This window comes from Pezoporus occidentalis, unplaced genomic scaffold, assembly GCF_034315485.1.
Source record: "Pezoporus occidentalis ecotype Australia unplaced genomic scaffold, CSIRO_AGI_Poc_V1 ctg4, whole genome shotgun sequence".
NCBI classification, from domain to species: domain Eukaryota; kingdom Metazoa; phylum Chordata; class Aves; order Psittaciformes; family Psittacidae; genus Pezoporus; species Pezoporus occidentalis.
In genome coordinates this window covers 4,604,402-4,629,858 of record NW_026915724.1, presented here as the reverse complement: position 1 = coordinate 4,629,858, position 25,457 = coordinate 4,604,402, and the positions used below count along the sequence as shown (strand labels likewise).

General features: G+C 36.4%; 1 protein-coding gene across 4 annotated transcripts; it reads right to left on the bottom strand.

The window, feature by feature from the left end:
• Positions 1-786: 786 nt before the first annotated feature.
• PPP1R42 (protein phosphatase 1 regulatory subunit 42) lies at positions 787-25,132 on the bottom strand. 4 transcript variants are annotated; one of them, XM_062633261.1, is made up of 7 exons: positions 24,846-25,123; positions 22,742-22,908; positions 22,166-22,304; positions 19,968-20,084; positions 14,537-14,654; positions 12,864-12,992; positions 787-2,257 (listed from the first exon to the last, which is right to left on the bottom strand). In XM_062633261.1, the coding sequence occupies exons 1-7, from the start codon at positions 24,972-24,974 to the stop codon at positions 2,253-2,255; spliced, it is 804 nt and encodes a 267-aa protein (XP_062489245.1). In that variant the 5' UTR covers positions 24,975-25,123; the 3' UTR covers positions 787-2,252. The 4 variants fall into 4 exon arrangements, with proteins under 4 accessions (XP_062489245.1, XP_062489244.1, XP_062489243.1 ...); XM_062633260.1 differs by lacking the exon at positions 787-2,257 and adding an exon at positions 10,287-10,387 and having other exon boundaries at positions 24,846-25,132; XM_062633259.1 differs by lacking the exon at positions 787-2,257 and adding an exon at positions 10,412-11,561 and having other exon boundaries at positions 24,846-25,132.
• Between the last annotated feature and the right edge of the window lie 325 nt (positions 25,133-25,457).

Genomic DNA, 25,457 nt, shown 5'->3' with positions numbered 1-25,457 from the left:
CAGGAAGTAATAATAACTTGAAAAATATGTCTAAAATACATATCAGAAAGGCTCCATTTTGGGGGGTTGTGTACTAAGGGTTAGAGCATAATTTTTCTTAAAGCCTTAGAGATACTGAGATCCCACCACAATTCCATTTCATACCCAAACCTATTTAAGGAAATACTTTCTGACCTGCAGATCAGAAGACAGGTGTCCGGTTTGGAAGGGTCTCCCTGACCTTGGCTGTTCTAACTGTAGGAGAAGATGAAGGAGAACCAGGGTAGAGGCAGCACGTCCCAGGGTCTCTGGCTCATAGGAGCTCTGGCTCACAGCTCTCCCCACAGCTCTTCCCTGCAGGAAGCACAGGACTGCAGCCAGCATGAGTGTCATGGGAGCCAAGCAGGGTCAGGGCTGTCTTTGCTGGAGCTGGAGAAGTGGGAATATTTAAGCATCAATGACAGAGTGAAAGACTGCACTGGAGAGGGACTGCAGACTTAACATGCTGCAGGGCTTTGGAGGAGGCCAGAGAGTGGGACTGAACATACATGTGTGCGGTGGGGATGCGGCCATATTACTACAGAATGTAAAAAGTGAGAGGAAGATTAGATCCAGTGAGAGCGAGACCCACTTACCACACTGGTGCTACTTCACCAGCAGAAGCATTTGACAGGGGTTTGCTTTATCTAGATGTGAGCTGCTTGGCTGCAGGATTCTCTGTGGGAAACCCCATGGCCCGCATTGTAGGGGCTCATTTACTACCTGAGGTTTGAAAATCTTTATAATAAAGATCATGTTATTCAAGGGGAGAATGCCTGCAGGAGTTAAGTTTATTTGAATAATATTTATCAAAGAGCAGTAAAATATTACCAATAACAAAATACTCAAAACGTTGAAGGTGAAAAGACAGAACTGGATCTCCTTATTCAGTAAAAATTCCTTTCTTATTTCAGAGAGGGTCTCAAGCATAAAGTAATAAGGTAGATTCAGATTAGACATTAGGAAGAAATTTTTCACTGTGAGGGTGGTGAGACGCTGGCACAGATTGCCCAGAGAAGCTGTAGCAACCTGTGCCCTGGCAATGTTCAAGGACAGGTTGGATGGGGCTTGGAGCAACCTCATCTAGTGGAAGGTGCTCCTGCCCATGGAAGGGGGGTTGGAACAAGATGATCTTTAAGGTCCCTGCCAACCAAAACCATTCTACGATTCTATGAATCTATGCTGAGCTGAAATTCATACAGAGAAACTCCACTAGGAAAGGTTTTATTCCAGGGACAATTTACAATCTGGGCATTCCTTTCCTTATCTGTATGTTTGGAATTTTCCTATATCAGGAGTCTTGAGCATTCATTTAATCACTCAAACCAGTGCAAAGCAGCCAAACTCAAGTTCCAGTTACTTAAAACAGAATTTGAGTTAAAATGAATGTGTAATACTCCCAATCCAAAAATTAATCAGCGCAGGCATCATTAATCTTCTTTTACCTTGCTCTCTAACTATTTCACATTATTCACCAGAACTTGGAAAAATCCAGATGATGGAAATTACTTGTTAGGACTACAGATCTTCTCAAAAACCATGTGCTACTTTTTCTTGAAGTGAGAGACTGTAAGCATGCCTCTACGTAATTGCTAGGAGTATAGAAAGAAGCAGGTCTTCAGGTATTCAGGTCACAAACTAGGTAAGACACTGGTTAAGAACAACTCCTCCTTGAAGAACTGTAAGAACTAGGTAACCGGTTTAACCTACCACACGCAGATGTTTTTACATGCCTTCAGTACCAAAGCACTGCTCCTACATAAATAAGCAGCCCCCTTATTTTTCTGAATGCTCTTAAAAGGCAGTGTTAAGTTCAGCATACTTCACTGTGGAGATTCCTACAGGACACAAGAGGAAAATTTTTCACAATGAGAACAATCAGGCATTGGAATAATCTCCCCAGAGAAGTGGTGGATTCCATAGCGTTGGATACTTTTAAGATTTGGCTGGACAAGGTGCTGGGACATCTAGTCCAAGTCATGTTTCTCTAAAAAGGCTGGAGCAGATCATCCTCAAGGTACCTTTCAACCTGGTATTCTATGATTCTACAATTCATTTTGTCAGGTTTTGAGATTACAGAGACACAGATAACACATCCATAGAGACACCAGTACCTTTCTTTCTAAGCTTTGAGGGAAAAAAAAATCAATAAAATAAAAATCCAGGCCAAGTCTTCACATCCTGGAACTTCTGGGTGTTAGCATTCAACTTCTGCTGTTACTTCAGATTCCTCCTCAACCTACATCAGAGAGATCAGAGAAGACAGATGAGACTTTCACATCAGAATCTCAGCAAAGCCCCTACTGCTCACATCTTCCTTAGTGCTTCCCAGGACTACACAACACTTCTACAACATTTCTAAGCAGTATTATCAAAAGCTGCAGATGAAAACCAAAAAAGGATCTAGAGATGCAGTAAAAGACTTATTTTTTTTCCAGGTGCCAAACCTGGGGCCAGACTAATCTGACTTGACATAATCTAATCATTGGGGTGTTACACATTCCTTTATTAAAAAATTGATTGATTTTTTCCACACATAAAAATGGTGAGAGTCAACACATAAATTTGTATCAAAGAATGACAATTTTCAAGTTCCATAAGAAACAAAATCTTAGTAATAATCAAAGCAATTTCTCATATAAATGAAATCAGATAAGCCTCAGTCTTTTATTCCAAAACATTTTTCTACAAACTATGTGTAAGTGATTATACCAAACTTTCCTGGGCATGTAATTAGTGATTACTATGACAGCCTAATGTATTAACTGTCCAAGAAAGGAAGAGCATATTGCTTATTGCATCCATTTTGAATGAAAGTATTAGTCTATTACATGGATCATTTCACAGCTGGCTCAGATTTATCTAGAGTTTGATGCAGCAATTAATTCTGTTCAGAATTAAGGGAACAGAAAGAAGCAGTCAGTCACTTCTGTAGTCTCCGGTTACAGTGTTACATGATTGAAGAGGGAACACTCATCTTTTTTTTAGCAGTGAACTCCTAGAATCCTTCAAGGCCATGAAACCTCAGTAGTTTTTTAACCCAGCAAAGCAAAATGTATTATTTAGAGTTACAATATATAACATTTATGATTTAGTGACTGTGAATAAGCAAGTTCATATATTACCTGGTTTTCCTCAGAGCTGTCAGGATAGCTACTTTGTACAATATGCCAAGATAAAAAAATCACGAGAAAACCGAAGAAGAACCTTTCAGATCCCCTTATCTTTATCAGTTACACTCTGAATTACAGTTACATACTTTCCCATATTAATAGATCATGTGTCTGAATCCTCATCCCCAAAAATCAGTGGGCACACTAACTAAATTAGTTGGCTGTTTTTTTCCCTTTCTGCCCCAGTCTCAGAACTTTTGGATTGTATAGCTTTTATAGCTGTAGCACAGGCAGTTTTATGCACTGCTTTGTACCTGCATATAGAAAGAAAGAATATGGCATTAAATTAACTTACACCTTGCACTAGTTTTAATGTGTCATTCAAGAAAAATAGCAATTTTTCATTGGTTACTGAACTAAAGTTCAAGTGTCAACTTTAGGTCAATAACTAAAACACTGTGTGTGCACACAGTAATTACAATGCTTATGTATCACAGAATCAGAATAGTTTGGGTTGGAAGGGACCCTAAGATCATCTAGTATACCTGGTATCTATAAATGTATTCTGATTACGGTCAGAGCAGTACCAAGGGGAGGTGTTCAGGCACCGAGGCCTTATTTCTTTCCCTTTTGGTACTTCTAACACACCAAAAAAGCTACAATAGTACTGCTGGTGCTCTGGAGGCATCAGAACCTTTACTGGCAAGGCCTGATCTCACACCTCCTAAGTCCCAGGCACAGTTTTTGGTGGGGGGAAATACTACCAACAATAGATGATGACTAATTTAGGAGCCACTAAGACTAATCTGACATATCCAAGTCTTTGCAACTGGATGGGCTGCAACCCAGCGTGCCAGAAGTGTTACTAAGAAATTAGTGGTTGTAATGCTGTCCTCCAAAAAATGTCGCATCTCATCTTGCTAGATAAGGGCACAATTATTGTGGTTTCACCTCAGGTCTGTGAAAGCAGCTGCATATGGGAGTATGCCTTTGCAATGTGTGATAGGATACAGGAAGGCAAATACAGTGTTTATATCATTACAGTTAAATTAGTTTATTGGAACTGACTTCAACTGAATTGCTCCCAGGGTTATACTGAAGTGATTAAAGAATTTATTTATATATCTCCATTTAAGTAGCATTCTTTATTTTAACCTCAAATTACTTTTAAATTCTCCATGCAGTCTGCTTTAAAAACCTGAAGACACAGCATTATTTTTTTCATTTGGTTAATTTGATTCATGCTTTGTGTATATAGAAGTGATTTTTATAATTCTGTATATTAGATACACAATAAAAAGTGTGCAATGCTAACACAGCTGCCTAAAAATGTTGTGAAGTTTTGAGTTTGTATCTCAACAGTAGCCTGTAAAAGTTCTGGCAACAGGATAGGAAAAGAGTAAACAGTGCCTACTGGATGTCTGTTTCATTTATCCAACAACAGTTACAGCGAACACACAACACCTGAAAAATAAATATGCAAAGATTTGAGTTTGCTTTTTGTTTATGTTACTGTTCCACAGTAGTACTTTGTTCCTGATACTATTTTAACGGAGCCATTTACAAGATGCAGCTCACTCTGAAGTCACTACTAGTTTGTTCTGTATATGAATTCTGTTTAAAATGTTATTGACCTATGGCTGGACTTGATGATCTTTAGGGTCTTGTCCAACCTAAATGATTCTAAATATTAATGTATTTTATGTAAAAGGTTTCAGACAGTCTGAGTTTCAACATTCTTGAAAGTGCATTACAGCCTGCAGACTCAGATGTACCCTGGTAGTTTTTAGACCCTCTGCTGGCTGACAAGCTGCATGTGCCATTTGATTCTCTAAAGCTCTGAGAAATAACCTGTATCTCCTGGAAAAGGTAGTAGATTAAAAAGAATGTGGAATGCGTCTGCATGGTATCTGGTCATCCAGACACGTAGGAGTACATGTGGTCTAGCTGGCAATCTAATCATCAGGAGGTGTGCACTCCCTCTCAACAATTTGGAAAAGCATTTATTCTTTTCAAGGGCAAAGGGTTCTGTCGGTGCATGTGTTCTGTTGGTGTATTTTAGTTCCTTTCTATTTCACAGTTTTGTGCCAGCAGCACAGCAGCACAGAGCACTGGAGAGGGGAGGCATGGGCATGGCCAAAAAGGGATGCCTTTTAATACTGGTTTTAGGAGCTGAATGATGTGGCATTGTTAAGTACTACAGATTTGGCATATATTAAAACTACTTTTCTGGTTGTGCTTTTAAATTACCATTACTGAAATCTAGGTTTATATAGGAGATAATGCCATCTCTATGTCATCTTGCATGTTTGCAATGATGGAGTTGAATTTTTCCTTGCAAACAGATTACGAATCATCAGGGGCAGAATCAGCAAACACCACATTCAGCAAGGCTGTAAACATGGGTACAGAAAATACCATAAAGATACACATTACTGTAATGTTAATTGTGGTGCTACAGAAGCACTTAATTCACCTTTGCAGGTAGTACATATCCTCCAGAAAAAAGAGGATCAACCACTAAATTGGGTGAATTGCCCTCTGAAACCTTACAAGGGCCGTAGTAACCAGAAACTGCTAGTACCTGACCTCCATTCAAACAGCTCTGCTTCAGCAACAATTTTCATTTCAGAACTTCACTTCATCTCTTTATCAAACTTACACTTTATCTCGCATAACAGTGACTCCTTTCATATCCTGTGTCATGGCTGAATAACTCAATGAGAAGTAAATTCCTTACATTTCTCTTCCACAGCTTCACCACTAGTTGCTGATAGATATTTTCTAGGCCTCACTGAGGTGGTGTTTACATTTTTCCTTCAACACCTTCACCAAGAAAAGGCAGTGAGTCAGGCTGTAGATGCTGGACAAGGCACTCCAGGTCTGTTCAAAACATGCTTTTATCTCTGCCAGACTAGCTGGTATCCAAATATCTAATGCACCTAATTCTGAATTCAGTTTTAGTGCCTGTAGGTTATTCAGTGGATGAAACTCCCTGTAGGATTCATAGCTGAAACTGCACTGGTTTGTACCTTAGTTCTATATTTCTTCTTGTCATGAAGCCAAGGCTGAAAGTATTGTTTATTTTTGAATTTTCAGAAGTTTGCTGGAATTTACATTTAGTAAGAGAACAAGATCTAGGTTACCTGGAGGTAACATATTCCCCCATAGTTCTTTCAAATAAGAGAACTATATTCTGTAATAAGAAATAAACATAAGATTGTAAAAGTTATAGTTTGGGTATGCAATCTTTATAGCTTGTATCAGCCCCCCCTAAAACTGTGACATAACAGGCCTTAATAGAATCATAGAATAGTTAGGGTTGGAAAGGACCTTAAGATCATCAAGTTCCACCCTCCCTGCCATGGGCAAGGACACCTCACACTAAACCATATCACCCAAGGCCTTGTCCAACCTGGTCTTGAACACTGCCAGGGATGGAGCATTCACAACCTCCCTGGGCAACCCATTCCAGTGCCTCACCACCCTAACAGGAAAGAATTTCCTCCTTATAGCCAATCTAAACTTCCCCTGTTTAAGTTTTAACTCGTTACCCCTTGTCCTATCACTACAGTCCCTAATGAAGAGTCCCTCCCCAGCACCCCTATAGGCCCCCTTCAGACACTGGAAGGCTGCTATGAGGTCTCCACGCAGCCTTCTCTTCTCTTCTCCAGGCTGAACAGCCCCAACTTCCTCAGCCACTCTTCATACAGGAGGTGCTCCAGTGCCCTGATCATCCTCGTGGCCCTTCTCTGGACTTATTCCAACAGTTCCATGTCCTTTTTATGCTGAGGACACCAGAACTGCACACAGTACTCCCAAGTGAGGTCTCACAAGAGCAGAGTAGAGGGGCAGGACCACCTCCTTTGAGCTGCTGGTCACGCTCCTTTTGATGCAGCCCAGGATACGGTTGGCTTTCTGGGCTGCAAGCTCACATTGCCAGCTCATGTTCATTTTCTCATCAATCAGCACCCCCAAGTCCTTCTCCACAGGGCTGCTCTAAATCACTTCTCTGCCCAGCCTGTAGCTGTGCCTGGGATTGCTCTGACCCAGGTGTAGGACTTTGTACTTGGCATGGTTAAACTTCATGAAGTTGGTATCAGCCCACCTCACAAGCTTGTCAAGGTCCCTCTGGATGCCATTCCTTCCCTCCAGGGTATCAACCGAACCACACAGCTTGGTGTTGTCAGCAAACTTGCTGAGGGCGCACTCAATCCCGTGTCCATGTCAGCGACGAAGATGTTAAACAAGACCGGTCCCAACACTGATCCCTGAGGGACACCACTCATTACTGGTCTCCAGCTGGACATTGAGCCATTGACCACAACTCTTTGTGTGCAGCCATCCAGCCAGTTCTTTATCCACCAAGTGCTCCATCCATCAAATTGATGTCTCTCCAGTTTAGAGACAAGGATGTCCTGTGGGACAGTGTCGAACACTTTGCACAAGTCCAGGTAGATGACATCAACAGCTCTATCCCTGTCCATCAGTTCTGTAGCCCCATCATAGAAGGCCACCAAATTGGTCAGGCAGGATTTCCCCTTAGTGAAGCCATGCTGGCTGTCACCAAGCACCTTGTTGATTTTCATGTGCCTTAGCATGCCTTCCAGGAGAATCTGCTCCAAGATTTTGCCAGGCACAGAGGTGAGACTGACTGGTCTGTAATTCCCTGGGTCATCCATTTTCCCCTTCTTGAAAATGGGGGTTATATTTCCCTTTTTCCAGTCATCGGGAACTTCATCTGACTGCCATGATTTTTCAAATATGATGGACAGTGGCTTAGCAACTTCATTCACCAGCTCCTTCAGGACCCATGGACGGATTTCATCAGGTCCCATGGACTTGTGCAAGTCAGATTTTTAAGATTGTCTTGAACCAGTTCCTCTCCTACAGTGGGCCCAAGGTCTTCATTCTCACTGTCCCTGCGTCTGCCTTCCAAGACTTGGGTAGTGCGGTCAGAGCCTTTGCCAGTGAAGACCGAGGCAAAGAAGTCACTCAGAACCTCAGCCTTCTCCAAATCCAGGGTAGCCAGTTCTCTCGAGAGCTTCCTGAGGGAGCCTACGTTGTCCCTAGTCTGTTTTTTATTTGCCAGTTCCCTTCCAGGGATTCATGTAATTGTAATGCCAGTTAGATTCATATAAACAAAAGCCCAATATACATGCAGAACACTTTCTTACCTGTTATCAGATATACATTACTCTATAAAGATTCAGACCACACAAATCACCTCTGCTCAAGGCAAATCACCTCTACCTACAATGCTGGTAGAGTCACCTGCTAAAAGAGCTAAGAAGAGGAAGAAGTAACACTGCTCACTGCAGGTTCCTTCCCTTTGAGCTACAACTTGAGCTGCACAGGATGTGTATGGTGGCTCAGAGAGTGGCTTATGATTAGTTGGCACAATCCAGTGTACTTACTATATGCTGACTGCATTATTTAAAGATATAAACATATTGCTAATCACATCACATATACTGGAGAGACAAAAGGTGACTTTCCCACCAAATTCTGAACTGCTACAATATTGCTATGAATACCTACTATGATACTTAATTCCATGAGTAAGGAAATGTGGGCAGAAACTGCTGGTTACAGGTTAAGTTTACAACATTGAAATTTCAACAACTTCTCTATTTAGGGAAAATTCATATTCATGCATCCCATTGGAAGGTATTAGGTATCTTTAAAATAGTTAAGAAATTTGTTTTCTTTTAATTACTTCCTGCCAATATCCATAATTCTCTCTAAATGTTCAAAACTAACTTAAAATCCAATATAAATTTGCTATTGTTTTTATATCACCCAGAAAGAAAGATTAATGACATATTTCAGTAATCTAGTAATAACTGGCTTTGTTTCATTGTTCAAGCTGTATGTAATCCTCAGTGGATCTTAGATGTAGGTTAAAAAGGCATTTAATGCCTGTTTTTCAGTTGCCAAGGTCAAACATCACCTAGCATGTATAAGGAAAGAGGAAACATCTGTTGGAATAATTTATTTGACTAACAGAAAGGTTAGGATTCAAATTCACTAATTTCTTTGGTCCAATACTGAATTTCATTAAACAATACAAGTATTTGTTCAGTTCCTCGTTTTACATGTGGGCACATTTATGCATATCCCTAATTACTGGAGCTGGCAAGGGAATACTGTGATTTCTCATTATTTTGTATTTGCGTATACTCTGAGAATGAATATTTATGTATTTTGAGGTGGTTTTTTTTTACCCCCAAAAAGAACATTTTAAAGAATTCACCAACCTTTAGGTAATTCCCAAGACTCTGGTTTCTGTGGAGTTCCACTAATAACAAAATTAGAATAGGTCTTAAGATCAGTGATTACACATGAAATTGTAATTAATGAACAGCAATCTTCAGCATCCGAGATAAAAGTCCCACTTCCAAGATTTTGAAATTATTAAATGCATGTCATCTGACTGTAGTTTATTCTAACCTTTATGTGATTCAGAGTCAAACCTTCTAGACTAATAATAAAAACAAAACAAAATAAAATCACTCAAATAGTTTAATTTGCAAATGTGCATTTATATAAATATAGACATTAAGTTTCGATCAAGTATGGGAGATGCAATCTTTGCCTTTCTAGGATCAAAAGGGATTTAAAGGGATTTACAAAGGGCCAGGATTGTAGTCCAGCTTCTTAATACTGGGAAAATTTTTGTCAAGCAAACCAGCTCAACAATTGGTCAGCTTTTAAATATAGTAGTGTAGAATCAGAATTCATTATCTCAAAGGAGATAGCAGAAGTTCTCTCACTGAAGAAAACATCTTTCTGGGAGGTGCTGTAGACACTTGTTCCACCCTTCATTGTCACTACTTGTAAAGAAAAAGCGTAGTTTTATTCTGCTGGCCCAAAAGACAGAACGCTAATAAAGATGCAACACAAGCTGACAGAACACTGAGCATGTGGACAAACTCATTTGGCAATGGAATTAAAAGAAATGCATGTTTGCATGGCATGAATACTAGCCTGCACTCGTCTACTCGTTTCACAAGCCTGGGCTATTCACTGGAAAATAATTGTGTAGTAGTACTATTTTGTGATAAATAGTGCATTATTCCTTCAGTTCTTGTTTTCAAACTTCTCCACTGCAGCAGCAAAAAGAAGAAAAAAAAGAACAGGCAAATATAGGATGATTTCAGTTTCCTCTTAGGCCAGAATACATCCATTGTGATATGAAGGACAAAAATGATACTTTGGAGGAGAGAAGCTCTGTGATTTGTAATTTTTCTTCCCTTTTTAAAGAGAAAGGCAGCTATTTTTAATCAGAACAGGAATCAGTAAGAACAAAACTAATGGAATTGAAAGTGGTAAGTTGTCAAGAAAAAATTGTATTAAATGCTGCTCAGTTACTAATAAATTCTGATTTGAATGTAAAATAAAACACTACCTTTAGTAATTTCATTACCAAAGAATTCTTGTGTCAGTTGAATTTATTTACCTGCAGCATTGCATAAATGATGAATTTTTTGTGAGCCAGCCCAGCTGGTAAATAATAAAACAGTGATGTTAAAAGTAGCATTAAAAATCTGGAGGGAGTAATATTAGGTCCCCAATACTGAACTAAGCTATTACTACAGGTAAAACTGAAAAAACTGTAGGTCCCAAACTGCAAATCCCTGTGAGCAGATCTTATTTCCACAAACAGCTGGACTAGAGTTCACAAAGCTGCTTAAGTGAGTAAGAAATACATATGCTAAACTCAAAAACTATTTAATTTAATCTAATGTCTAAATGTCTTTAAGGGACACACAGATTTTCCTTCTAGATTATCTTGATGGTCTTGAGCTGATGCTACAGGAAAATGCTAATCAAGTATATACTACACTGGAACATGCCTGTTAGAAGTAAGGTAGAATAATGAAAACTGATTATTTCTCCTTCTGCATATTACTGTGTGCATGGGATCAGCCTTTGCCAATGTTGTTGACAGTGACTGTACTTCCAAGAATTAACTTGGATATTATTTTATCTTTGTGGAAGATTACAATCAAATGCATATGAGAGAAACTAGTAACACAGAAGTTATTGCTGTTAGCTAGTCTATTGATTTATAACCAGAAATTGAAATCTATTATCCTGTGTTTTGAAGAAAGAAATATAAAAAATATAACATGGTTAAAAAAACAAAACAAAACAGAAAACTTCTTTCATATTAAATTCTACCTTCATGTCCTCGTTTTCCAAATGACTCAGTAAGAGCTGTACAAGCAATAACCAATGGAACTAAGAGAAAGATAGTTGAGGAACATATCTAAGTTTTTGTTTCACTTATTTTTTTCCCCAGAATTCTTGGCAGAGGTTTTCTTATAGCTTTCTGCATCTCAGACGAAACTAAAAAATCTGGGTTTCCTTTCACAGGGTGACTGTACTGACAGGGAAGAACAGGATAAAGTGTTTCCAAGTCAGCTGCAGAAAACAAACAAACAAGGATTAATTCAATATCCCAAGTCAAAACTTATCTGTTTTAATATTCAGTATGATTGATCACAGGTTCCAATATATCTTGTTAAAGAAAACAGTATAATAAGCCTTAGGGTTATGCCTCAAATTTGATAATTGAGAATAGAAAACTTTGTATGAAATTATGGAAAGTGCTGCCAACACTGATGAAAGGGAATACTAAAGCAGGTATTCCCATTCAGGTACAGTTATTTGAAAGGGAGGAAATTCAATTACATAGCACCTCCTTATACCAGCAGTTATTCAGAAGACAGAACATTACTTTCAGAATTGTTGCCATTCACATACGGTTTCCAAACACTAAATAAACTGCAACTTTATTGGGCTTGAGGCTGACAGGCTGAGTGCTTTTTTACTTCATGTCTTCAGAAACAACTAACTGGTCTTCATGAGATTTCATGAATTAATAATTAGTATGCATTAGTAATTAATAAATAGTGTGGTTATAAAGAACATGCTCTCTCCCTTAAGCTACATATCAGTTAATCCTTTGAAAGCAATAGTGTAACTTCCACCAGTTTTATTTGATAAATACAGTCACTCAAACCATTTTGAGTAATTTGAAGTCTAATGTCTACTTCCAAACCCTGCAAGATGGCAAGACATGCTGGCAAGGTTTTAATCTATAGTCAGCTCTGTAACAACAACAACCCCCATGTTTTGAATAAAAAAAGAATAATCAAAGTTTATTTCAGGTTTTGCTTGAGTTTCAAGACTAATTTGTTTCCCACCTCAAGAACATGTTGATTTTTCTTATAGTTTTAAGGCTTTTTTCCTTCAAGAGGGTTTTCTTTTTTTTTAATCTTTCCAAGTTTAAAACTTTTACTGCTGCTAGACATGTATCTTGGGAAAGCCTTTAGAAGGACTGAAAATCTACACAGATCAAATAATTACCAACAAATACATTTTAAAAGTCTGATGTATTTCATGCATATTTATTCTAGAATGCCCAACAATTTTGCTTTTATTTATTATTTATTTTACTATGGAAAGTAATCAGAAGTAATTACAAACATTCAAAATGTAGCTACTCTTTTCCATAATTCTGGGAGATTGGGATGGAAAGAAAAAAAGCCATATAAATTACTGCTAAAATTAAAGTTTTTAATGAGAAAGTTCAGTTTCTTTTCCTGTGTTTGGTCTTACCAGCAGTACAAGTCTTATTCTTAGTATCTTTACTGTTAGTTGCTATTTTATTTTTGCTATAATGTTACAAGTAAGCATGAAGTAATTGATTAGTTTGCTTACATAAATGTAGATGGGCTGCATGCTCATTTGTCATTCTTTCTTTGTTTGTTTTCCTGGAAGCTTTGGAGGCTTTCCAATTCATTAGGAACTGTCTTTCCATTTCTTTAATTTCTTTCCCATCAAGGGATTCTGTCAAAGAGAAGAGAACACTTCCTGTGATACCCAGAGTTAACTAAAAGGCTGTACAAAGCTGTATGCAATGTGTACTCCTTCTGTATTTGCTCTCTTCAAATCTTTTTTGCTGCTTTTAGTCTTTTGGTAAAAAGAAATACCCAGTAAAGCTTGATACTGATATTCAACGTGCAAGAGTAAGTTGACATGTCTGAATTACAAAAGAGAACATCTATTATTTTTATAACTTCCAAGGGAAATATATACATTTCACATTCTGTTAGCATGCATCACATTTTATGCTATGCTCTTACACAAGATAAATATAGATGCAGAAATTCGGGTTAAGAGAGAGAAACTGCATGTCTTGGCAATCAAGGGATCCTACTGATCATGAAGACAAACAGAGATTTGGCTCTTTGAGGTTAACTTTACTCAGTTAGGTGGGTGTTTATGCTCTATGTTTCCTTGGTTGCATCTGCATTTTCACGTCGGACCAAATGAAATACCTCATTTGGCCACAAATTTATGTTGTGTTAGAACTGTCCTAAGGCACTGTTAGTTAAACTGTGCAGATAAGCTTTTGCTTTTCCTTAAGGGCCAATATTTTGTACTCTCAGGAAAAAAGAAAAACAGGGTCTGTAATTACAACTCCTAAGGTAATTGCCACCTTTATCCCAAAAAGTAAAAAATGAGCAGATAGGTTTTACTTTTTTCTGCAGCATGAATACTTCTGCATCATGAAGACTAAATTACTTCCTTTATGCTAAAATTATCTCAAAATAATGTAACTGCATCACAGTAAGGTTAATAAATACATTCATCACAAGTGTAGATTGCTTTTGAGGACAAAAGTTATATAACAAATTCAAACATGGTAAGGTACAGCCTGTACAACTGTAACTGTAGAAATAAAACACGTAAGCAACTGCTACAGGTTGATAAGGGAGAAGACTAGACTTATCTTTGAGAATCATTTTCACAATGACTGGAATATGAACACAAAAAAGTCTTATTGCTATAGCATAATAGAATCTTATGATAATAGAATACTATTATAATAGCATAATAGAATAGAAAGTTTAGGTTGGAAAAGACACTTCAGATCATCAAGTCCAACTGTAACCTAGCACTGACAAGTCCACCAGTAAACCATGTACCATTTACACATTTTTTAAACACCTCCAGGGATGGTGACACAACCACTTTGCTGGGCAGCCTGTTCCTGTAGTTGACAACCCTTTCAGAGAAGAAATGTTCATCAGTGGCCCAGCTAAACCTGCCCTGGCACAACTTGAGGAGCAATCTCACCAATCACCTATTATAAAATGAGTTATTACTTCTAATAGCAAAAGCTAAGCATCATGGTTTGTGCAGTTGATTACAGAAGCAGGCTTAGCTACATTATCTGTACATAAATAAAACTATTATAATTTGACCTCAATATCTATGGCAGTAATTGTATTTACATGCATAGTGCAATTCAAGAATGATTAATATATCAGTTATGTTCTAAAACAGGGAGGGTTACGGATGGGTTTTGGGGATGGCTATTGTTTTACCTAAAGTTTGTGACTGTACTACAATCCTGTCCCTGTACTTAGGCTTGTTGCAGATGGGGTTTCCTGCAAGTTCCATTCTGCGCAGCTTTGTCCATTTGTTTAATACAACCTCCAAATCCTGCAATTGATAAAAGAAGAGAACATTGTCATTATTTTTCCCTCTCCAGAGTAAGCTTCAACAGTAATGCTATTTGTTCTGTCAGGCCTAAATCCTGCACATAGAAATAACTTCAATGAGACTATTCATGTATTAATATGCATGTTAAGAATGTGCATTTTCACGTACAGTGGTGTATAGCATTCCCTGAATATGTCAAAATTGCACAGAAAAATGGAAAACTCTGCATGATTATGAACACAGTAATACCAGCTATGGAAAATTACCACTGCAATCCCACTCATGAGCACCTAATGCTAAGGAATTACCAGCCCAAAAAAAAGCTATGATATGTAATGTCTACTAATGTATCCCCATGGTTCCACAGAGCACTCAAAAGTATTAGTGTCTGATTGTATTTTGAAAAATCTGTGGAAGAATAAATACTTTACAGAGAAAGAACAGACTAAAAAAAGCAAAAATTGTGCAAACCACAGTAGACTGTCTTGCTCTTTATTTCTATGTAAACCTGTACTTTACAGAAGAAAGAGTAATTACCCCCCCCCGAACTGAGTGTGGTCGGTTACAATATTGGCCCAAATAGTGAAATTTTTGAAATATACCTTTCTCCATCTGGGTTCTGTCTGGTTACTCAAGGGCAGTATGACCTAGATAAAATTTCTTCTGTCTTTTAAATACAATAAATTCAAGTTAAAAGGATGCAAAGCTTAGCAGCTTGGTCCTTTCTACTCTACTACTTTCTGAAATACTTTTGCCTCAAAATTGCACTTAACTGTCATCCTTAATGGGCTTCCTTCTGCGTATGAAAAGCTTAAGGAGGGATTCAGAGCAATCCATATGACTGAAGGAGGAGAGTTTATATTCTATGGTTGTAATAATCTGAAAAAAAAATCTACTAATCATGATGTGACAGATTCTAAACTGCACAGTCTGTAGAATTTTGTAGCTTGATGCCAATAATGAAGCATCAAACAACACAGGTATCACTTAAATCCTTCAAATTTAGAAAAATCACCTGGGTACTGCAAACAAGGAGAATTCTGGTTTTGCAGGCCCTACTCCCTTGGTAGAAAATCCTCCTGGGAATATTCTATGGGTTATACAACAAGTGTTTAGAAAAATCATATGGAAGAGGAGGTGGCAGCACAGCCTCACACCTCCAAACCATGTCATTTTTTGTCTATTGATATCATCTATTGTTACCCAGTGATGATAAAGTCTTTTCTGAAAAACAGAGAGCAAAATCAGTTCTGTGAGGAGCAAGACTGATAAAACAATGCAAGAAACTGAGGACCAGTCCACTGGAAGAAGTGTTGATAAATCTCATAATATTACACAGCAAATCTTAGTCAGCATGTATCAGAACAGCAATATGTATCAGATCAGCATGTATCATAACAGTTTCGGTGCTAACAGTCACAAACACAACAATTAGGGGAAAAATACTTTAGGCTAGGGCTATTAAAAAAGAAATATCATTTAACAAGTGTATTTATTTATTCTTACCTGAACATTCAGGCATTGTCACTGAACTCTGTAATGTGTTCTAGATTTTACTAGGAAGAATTTTTTCCAGTAATAGTTTTGCAACACAAACTTGTCTATTACTAAAATATAATGTATACAGTTTATCTTTGATGAATGTGTACAAAGAGTCCTGTAGATCTTTTTTTAAGCTGTTACTTACTTGATAAATGACCCAGAACATGCTTACTCCAGTGTGTGTTTATCTAAGAGCACACTAATCCTGTGCTGAAATATGATTACCCTTTTGATACGCTCTAGTTGTTCATTGCCTTCCTGTCTCTAATAAAGTGCTTTCACTTCCCAGCCTTTCAATAAGCTGTACTAAAGGGACCAGACACTCTTCTGGGCAGTCTCCATTTGATAAATGATCATGTCATGCTATCACTTTGAGGTTTGCTACAAAATACTGACGAGCAAATTGTATTCCATTGGGGGTGGAGAAGAGGGGGAAGGGCAAGTGCCTTAGTAGACACCTGTAGTGCTGGCATTAATGCTCTTACCAATTAATGATAGCCATTTAAGAATTGGTATTTGACCAGTATGCTCCAATTTTTATCAGAAACGTCTAGTCCAACTGCCTGACTACATCTACAGACAGCAATTTGTCACCATTTTGATTACCTGTCATAATCTATTTGAGAAAATCTATAATTTTTCTCTTGTTCCTGACTCAATTCTGAAGAGAATTAATTCATCTTTTGTGATATCCTCTTGTCATAATCAATATTGGGCAGAGGTTGAATAAATTAAAGACTTAAGAAATACAGACTTTTGTAAATATTTCTAACTGTATTTTCTCTATCCAAGTACTCACACAAGTCATACTCTTCACAAAACTAATATAACAAATAAATACTATACTGTCTTTTTGTAAACAGGAAGAGTTGTAGGTGTTTTCAATAGGAATAGTTGTTTGTTTTTAAATTCCGAGTATTCCAACCCAAAAACACTGGAGCTTAGAAGTCCTTGTGAATGTGTCTATAGTAAACCAGAAGCTTGATATGATAAATAAATAAAGTAGCAAGCAATAAAAACCAAAGAAAAAACAATTCTATTAAAATCAATTATATTCTTGGTAAGTGAGCCAAGACATGCTTTCTACATGTGGTAGCTAGTCCTATTAAGTTAGTCTGCACGAACTGAGAAAAATGACTTCATTTTGTTCTGTCTACATATAAATTCAGTCATGTGAAACAAGGTCATATGCCTTGATGTCTATTAATTTTGCTAACAGTGCCCTGAATTAGCCAGAACTTCAAGTGCTTGAATTTCCTAGCCCAGATTTTCAATTACATTGAGATCAACATGGCCTTGTTGACAAGTGAAGGAGTATGGGTTTTCCTAGTAATGTGAAAAAACTCAGCTAAATGTTTAGATATATGATAATTCACCAATTCTTTAAAAGTGAGAAAAGTCTACACAAGAAGATTGTATTTCATGCATTTCTTATGCCTTTCACATTTCCCTCTTTTGCAAAGATTCTGTGTTATTCCTGTTGCCATCCATCTCTGCTACACAGCTCGCTGCTGTTGACCAGCCCTGCTCAGCCATGCATGGCTCCTCTACAGCTTCTCTTCCCATGTGGTGAAGCAGAGCTGGGTACATAGCTCTCTGACACTTCTGTCATACTGCATTGCTACTGTCTCTGATCAATGCCAGGCATTCCTGGGGATGTTCTTGATGGCAGTGATGGGGAAGCGGGAATAGGAAGACAGGGGACATAGAGTGGTGTGAAAAGAGGTATACCTAAGAGTTTTGAATACAGAGGGGCAAGAAGGAGGAGAATGGAGGCAGCTTGTGTGGGAATGAAAAAGCCTTTGCTGTTTGTAACAATTTCAGCCAGCAGAAGTGATTAACTATATGTAGTACCATGTATACTAAAATCCTTTCAGCTATCACAATTTAGAATAATGTCAGCCATGGAAACATGAAGTGCAGGGTTGCAAAAAAGTTGAAACATACTTAATGCTTCCCTCAGCTATGTTTATTTTTAAACAGTTTTAGTGGATATATAAGATTGTTCTGCTAGATGGTCACTCTGAGTTAAAGCCTTTTAAACAGAGCTTAAACTGCCTTTTTAAAAAATATTTTTCTTTTTCAGTAGTGTGGGGTTGGCGTTTTTAATTTAAATAAGAACTTATATTAGTGATAAGTAGAGCCTACTAAAATGTAATCTCTAAACCTCAGTAATTGTATCTGTAAAGTTGGATATCCAGCTGCACTGCTGTCAGACTGCAGCTGCATTAATGTTAGGCATATTGAATATGGTCATTCATTTTACGGGTCTGCAAAGATATGAAGAGAAATACCCAATCTGCTCCATATTTGCAAAACTTGGAGATTGTTTAGAAAAGATTTTCTAAATTTACCAGAGCTTAATCCAAGTGTAACTGCCAGCAGCAGCAAACTCAAATGCTAACCATGTAATTTTTCAAAAGCTGTGACTGCGTAACATGGAAATGTAAATGTCTGACTGATTTGGATAAATATGAACTCTGGTCTTCCTGATGATTAAATAATGAAATTTAATAACGATTAAATAATATATACACAGCTTCTGAATAATGCAGTCTTTTTGTTCTCTCCTTGTTCTATGTCAGAAGATACTGTTTTTCCCTCTGAGACACTGAAAACAATCTCTGAACTGGCATCCTTATTCTTAAAAATAGTTGGTTCTTTGGCTAAGACCATCTTCTAAGATCATCACAATTGGAATATTTTGTATTTATAAGAAACAAAAAAATACAATAAAAAGATCTGTAAAAAAATGTGGTAATGCATTTTATTTAGAAAAGAAATCCTTTTCAAAAGGAAAGCTTCACAGACACGACCTATTTAAGAAAGCTTACTGTTATTTTGTATGTAACTAACACATTCAATATGGCTTTAATTACCCATCCAAAGCCTACATGAATTCTATTTCAATATGAATTCAATCACAACTGCCAGCCAGAAACACAGCTTGAAATGCAATACATTAATAATCCTCTTGTAAAAAAGAAATGCATTGTTCAACATTTTAAAATAATAAAATGCAACAAATTAAGAGTCCAAATAAATTACATTGACCTAGAGAGCTGATAAATTATGCAATAAAATACTGAAATCTCCTCATCAATAAACAGAACTGACAAATTTATTAGGTGTTGTAAGAAGTAATAAGAATAGTTATTTTAATAATTACTAACCATTAAAAGTTAACCTTTCTAAGGAAATAGAATGCATATGCAAACCAGTAATGCAAACCATTAATTATTTAATCATGTTTTTTTCTTGGTGGTTTGGGTTATTATTTAAGCCAAATCATTTTAGCATTTATTAATAAAAATATAAATTTAATAAAAAGCAGAACACTCGTGTCTATGGTTTATGAAGTGAAAACAGTGTTTATTAAGTTATTTATAAAGTTTGTTCCATGCCTCTACCATGCAATGATGGTGACAGATAATGTTCAACAGAAATTTGATATTCAGTTACTGGCATGACACTAGAATTATTTTTTAAGTGTTCTTCATGTCAAGAAGTAGAAGACATATTAACTTATAAAGATAATGAGAAAAGACAAGGCCAATTCTCCTGTTCCTTTTTGAGAAGATTAGCTGGAAATTTTAAGTGTAGAATATTCTGTTCGAATCACATATACTACTGCAAAAGAAAGAGCGAAAATACTTTTGTTTCAGTTGGTTTAGCTGTGACTGTGGAAGTTTGAGTTTCTGCTTATGAAGACATGTCTTTCCTTAGCAGAAATTTATATCACCCATACTAAACAGAACAAATATTTAATACCTTGATATGTCGAAGTTGATTGTCAACTGCTCTAAGATAAGAAAGATTTTCCAAAACTGCCAGGTCATCTAATTCATCAATGTTGTTATTGCTGATATTCAACACAGACAAAGATTTCTGGAGGAAGAAAAGCAGAAAAAGAAAATATTTTTTGTCATGCCATGCATGAGTGAAGTTATAAATTCATACAGAAAATTCTCTTAGAGCAAGGACAAGCATATGAAGCAGAAACATGCAAATACACAACCACCACATATCTCACACATTGTTTTATGTAGGCTTTCCATATTGTCCTAAAACACTGTTTATTTTGGAGTCAAACCAAGACAAGATTATTTCTCAATTACTTCAGGAATTCTTAGTGAATACAGAATTTTTATTTTTCTCTAAATATATTCAAATGCTTTACAGTTCTGTGAATGCTACTAGCTCTATATTTGAAGTATGAAACAGACACAGAAATTGACTGCTTTTACCAAGGTTACATCTGAACCACATAAAGCTGAAATCCATGTCTGATGCCTATCTCATCTTGTTTAATGGCTTGCCTACGCTGTTTTCCTTTCAGGCTTGATCTTAATAACCTCTGGGTATACATACATCTGTTCCTTGTTCCTTCTTTGGAACACTAGTGAGTCACATAATGCACTTTGTAACAGATAATAGCTAGAGAGTTCTTTACATTCTAGATAAAACATAAATGGGTTTCAGGTAGTACTTAATATATTTTCACTTGAAAAAAACAAGAAGCTTCTATCGCTAGAAGATTAAAACTGACACCTATTCAAGTGAGTTTAAAATTATACCACATATGGGATTTATCATTAGTTACAAAATGTCCTTTTCAGCAGTGTATATAGGAAATGGAACCCGTTCAAAAATCTGACCAAGGTCTACATTGCAGGAAGAGGTTACCAGAATCATCCTGATATGCACAGTGCATAAACTTAAACTCCTCAGTCAAAAGATTCATTATATTGTCATCATCCAAACATTTGCTTCTAGTACACAGAGAATTATATGGCCCCACATTTTTGGCTCCTTCATCTCTGATACCATTAAGAGCCAGAAACAGAAGATGATGAAGTAAGAAGTGATGTCTTAAAGATGGACCAAACACTTAGCACTTGAAGGATAAAAATAGAATGTTTTTACACGTAGCTTTCACAAAGATGTTATGTGGTCAAGAATGCAAAGTGCTTATTTCAAAACAAAAATCAAACCCACACCAAAAGACCTTAAACAAAAGCCATGAAGAAATAAATGCTAGTGATTCTAGGCCAGGATGCTGAAAAACACTGAAGTATCTGATTTATTATCCTAGGAAAATATTAGCTCTATAATCTCCCTCTACTTTCATAATATAGAAGGAACGAAATAAAAGTGCTCTCACAGGAATGACTTGTTTCTATTAAAAGAAAATGGCAATACACGTCTTGGATTACTTAATCTCAAAACAGAAAGAATTAGAGCTGGATCAAATGTTTATGACACACGCATGAACAGAGGGACTCACTTTTCAGTGAGTGCTTCATCTTCACAAAAAAAAAATAAAAACCCTCATCAAACCCTGACTACACTTTGGGAGATACAGCAAGATGAATATTTTTAGTATAGAACAACATCCATTTATAAGTAAAGTCTGTTTTTTTAACCACTTCAAGGATAATAGTTGATGTTTAATGTGTTGAAAGAACTTCAGAAGTTGGCTTTCCTGAAGCCTTGCTATAACACAACATAGAAAAATTGCACAACTAAAACTGAATATTTTTGATTGTGTTGCTGTTAATATCCAGAAAAAAACCTGTTTACACCTCTTTTTTTGTTATTGTACTCTCTAGAGAAATACAAAAGGAAGTAAATAACAACAAACTGACTAAAAATTAAGTAGACTGAGATAACTAGCAGTGATAAATTCCTACCCCTTTTTATTGACATTATGTTATATAGGTATATGGCATTCACACATTTCCTTACTTCCTCTCTCTCTTTATTCTCAATTCCATCCTCGATAGAAAAGTAAATGAAGAAGTAGAATCTGTTGGGCTCCTTGCTTATTTAAAAATTGGAATGGGAATCCCTTGAAAGAATGCCACCAATCGGCAGAAAAGGAAACCGCACGGTGATCAAGCCTTAATCACTTTAAAAAGACTGAACTACCGATTAACGGCTCACTGAAATTCTCAGAATGTACTTACTGCCAGGGACCTAAGAGATCTTGGATCAAACAGAAGCTTTTCACTATGGGGGAGATGCTGACTTTCAATATGTAGCTCCCTTATTTCTTCTATTTTATCCAGACCTTCTACTACAGTGATGTAGTTGCCCCCCAAATACCTGCAGAATAGAACACAAAATAGATTTAATAGCCTTTGACAGTAAAAGCAAACACAAGGCCTCAATATGTTAAAAAGATATTTAAGTATTATTGAATAATACCTTGGAATTATAATAGAAAAATTAAATGACCTAGCATGTGAGTACAGCATACAGCTAACAAACAGATCCAAGGGGTTTTAGCTACTTTATAGCTATTATTATTTTTATAATAATAATTATTATTAAACGGCTGAAAAATGAAAATAATTTAGATGTAAATAACTATGTTATGTTATTACTTACATCATAGAATATTAAAAAAAAAAAAGCAATAACTTTAATTTGAAAAGCAAAATTTAAGAGCTCAAAGGACCTTAATGGCTACATAGTATTTAATTTCTTAGTGTAATAATTATTATTTCACTAGTGAAATAAATACATTAGTTTCAACTTACAGCTTTTCAAGTTTTTTCAGTGATGAGAGATTTTCCATACAAGAAATACAATTGTTCTGAAGGTAAAGGTGCGTTATATTTGAAGCAAAGTCCAAGTTCTGAATTTGACTGATTTGGTTATCATATAAATATAGAACTCTAAGATTTTTGCATGAAGAGAGGTCACCCTGAAATAAAGAATAACAATTTAATGCTATGTAAGATTTCACTCACTGCCTGCTTCTGGAAGCTGTTTATTGGTTTTATATTTATGTTCTGCTTCATGGTTTATACATTTTTCACCTTTAACAAACACTTTTAGCAACTGTTATTCCTAGAAAGGCTGTTAAGTGCCAGTAATCATCAGATTGACATCCATCATTACTATTCTGGTGTACAGAAGCTGAGGACTACAGACACCATCACAGTTATGTACATGTTTGCCTTCATGAGGTGGATTTTCAGAAAAGTTAGTGTAGCTGGCTGTGCACAGTCCTAGGAGTGGGCTGAATAAACCCATTTCCTTGCATGGCTCTGTTCACATAGAACAAGCTATTTTCTCTTGACTGAAATCACACTTTTAAAGCAGAAATCCACCATACACAACAATTCAGTTGTTCAGGGTTCATCAATTTCAGAATGTGCTCAGTATCTTCAGGGGATTTGAATTAACGCAGGACTTACTGAAACCTGTCTAAATTTCCTATTATTAAACTCAAAGGAAGAAGGACTGGGTTAGGCTTGCAGGTTTAGTCTTTGAAAATGGAAAGGTCATGGATTATTTTTTAAATGAATAAGCCCCAGGGAGGAATTTATAAAAAAAAAAAGTAGATTTTAACCCTACTAATTTGAAAAAGCCACCACACCAGTCCAAATCTGTTAACCTCACTTGGCTTATATCCTGTTCTTGAACTCCCCTTTCCTTTCTCAGACTTCCTCTGAAATCTAAGGAATAAATCACAGATAGATTGAAAAGATTGTGCTGTGAGTTAACAACTCTTTGTACGAAGTCTCAAGACTAAAAAAAATATAGCATTAATGAGACTAAAGTAAGTGTTACACTTAATTGTATGTTCAGCAATACTACTTCCTTGAAGAAAAATTCAACCTGATCTGCAAAATTTCTCATTCATTACATCTTCTTCTATTCCAGAGTTTGCATTTTTATAAAGGTAACCATTAAGAAATACAAATATTTAAATTAAAAAAAAACAAAACAAACAACAAACCTGCTGAAAATATGAACTTTGGTTTTAACCTCAGACCTAAAGTCTCCAAGAACAATGGAGCTAGATTTCAACAGGGCTAAAGCACTGCTGTCAAAGCCCTGCACCTACTGATTCAATGGCAACAGCCTGAGTATATTGTATAGGAAAAGTGTCAGGGCTAAATGATTAATTTGAAATACTCTTTTTCTGAAGTGGCTAAAGAGGTAAGCAAGTGGAGTTATTTCCATTCTGGTGACTTCCTGAAAGGCCCTTTATAATGTAGCAACTGTACAAAATAAAATAGCAAATTGTTTTGGTATTTTATTTTTAAGAGCTGCAAATTTCTGTTATAGAACTGTGAAATACTGAAAAAAAAAATACTTAATCTCCCTTGTGTAACTACTTATATGGATTTTCTCTTTAGCTAATGGCAAAAATAGGGTACTGATAATACCCTTCTTGTCTGCTATACAGATGATATATGTTTCCACAGTTTGAGATAAGTAAAATAATTTAACAAGATTTTTTCCACATAAAGAAAAAAGTGTCAGGTCAATAATAACAAATGCTGCAGACTGTTGGAGCTACAGTCACCTGTTTTGATGTTTTATATGAAAAGTTACAGCTGAAAGGTTATTTTCACGTTTCAAAGGCCACATATTTAAAACCTATTTAAACACTGTTATGTACAAGCAGTGTTCCACACAATAACAGCACTGAACACTAAAGCATGTTTCCAAACAGATGCATGATTAAGGCTTCGTTACAAGACAATATAAATGTTTAACTGTAATATACCTGTCGTAAAATAGAAACTTGCTTTACTTGTCTCCCCAACTATAGACAATTCATTGTATCAGTAACTACAAAACATATGAATAGGCAGGTTAAAAGGAACAAAGAAAAATAAATCTTACAATTGCATCTATATTTTTAGCTGATAAATTCAGATGAGTTATTTTTCGCAGGTACTGCCCAAAGTCCTCTTCACTGCGATTCTTATGACTGATGCTTCTAGCAATTAGGTCCACTGTCAGTTGAACCATGATTTCTTAGTAGGCCAAACTGCTCTAGCACTGCTTTTAATAGTGTATTCCATGTGCTCTTGTAGGTAGCTTTATAAAACGCCTTAAAAATGAAAAAGGAAAATGTTATACTTGTACCCCAGATCTTCAGCAAAGCTTCTGTATACTTCAAATCTGATGTTTCCTCACCAGTTCCCTTTTTGCTTAGTGACACATTTATATGTAGTCCAAAGACTTGTAAGACCCTATCCATTTTTTGCTGCCATTTTTTCCAAGCTTCTTGTATTTCACCTGCTGCTTCAGTGTGTTTAAGTAGGTTGTACCCTAGTCTTCATCTTTTTGATATAGAAATCTGAGCAAAATGGTCCACATTCTCACACATAAATAACTAATTAATGGCAGCTCATAACCTAATTATTGGTTAGAAAGCAAATCACTCTGTATAGCAGGTTTTACAGGCTTTGAGAAGTGGTATAAAGCTACAAAACTCTTTATACAGCTGCA